Source organism: Chinchilla lanigera, unplaced genomic scaffold (genome assembly GCF_000276665.1).
Source record: "Chinchilla lanigera isolate Chin_1 unplaced genomic scaffold, ChiLan1.0 scaffold00054, whole genome shotgun sequence".
NCBI lineage: Eukaryota > Metazoa > Chordata > Mammalia > Rodentia > Chinchillidae > Chinchilla > Chinchilla lanigera.
This window is the reverse complement of record NW_004955455.1, coordinates 13,988,948-13,989,505: the sequence shown is the minus strand read 5'-3', so window position 1 is coordinate 13,989,505 and position 558 is coordinate 13,988,948. Positions and strand designations below refer to the sequence as shown.

General features: G+C 71.9%; 1 protein-coding gene across 2 annotated transcripts in view; it reads right to left on the bottom strand.

Moving 5' to 3' along the window:
- Nucleotides 1-357, bottom strand: part of Fbxo21 (F-box protein 21) — a 39,161-nt gene extending 38,804 nt beyond the window's left edge. For both annotated transcript variants that reach the window (XM_005396545.2, XM_005396546.2), the window contains exon 1: nt 49-357. In XM_005396545.2, the coding sequence (XP_005396602.1) occupies nt 49-287 (239 nt within the window). In that variant the 5' untranslated portion in view covers nt 288-357. The remainder of the gene's footprint in view (nt 1-48) is intronic.
- Between the last annotated feature and the right edge of the window lie 201 nt (nt 358-558).

Genomic DNA, 558 nt, shown 5'->3' with positions numbered 1-558 from the left:
CGGCGGACGGGCCAGCCCGGGGGTCGCGGCGCGGGGGCGCGGGCTCACCTCACCCGGAACTGCTCCTTCCACACCTTCCCGCTGCTCTGGCACACCTCGCGCAGCCGCCGGCAGGTGCTGGAGACGCGGCCGATGTCGGCGGCCGTGAGCGAGCCGCTGCACAGGATGTACTCCAGCACCTCGCCCGGCAGGTTCACGAGGCAGCTGAGGCCCGCCGCCTCGGGCGCGGCCTCCTCCACTAGCGCCGGCACCACCTCCATCGCGCTGTCGACCGCTGCCGCCGCCATCTTGTCCGCGTACCTGGGGCCGCCGCCACCGTTGCCGCCGCCGCGCGCGCGCGCACTAGGGCGCCCGTTCGCCCCGCCCACCAGGCGCTGGGGGCGGGGCCGAGGATCGTCCCGCCCACACTGTGGCCACGCCTGGACCAGCGGAGGCAAGGAAGTGACAGTGCTGTAGGCTTGGGAGGCGGCTTCCGGCGATGCCTCCGCTCTAGACAATAGTAACGTGTGTGTGTGTGTGTGCGATGCCTCCGGTCTAGACAATAGTAACGTGTGTGTG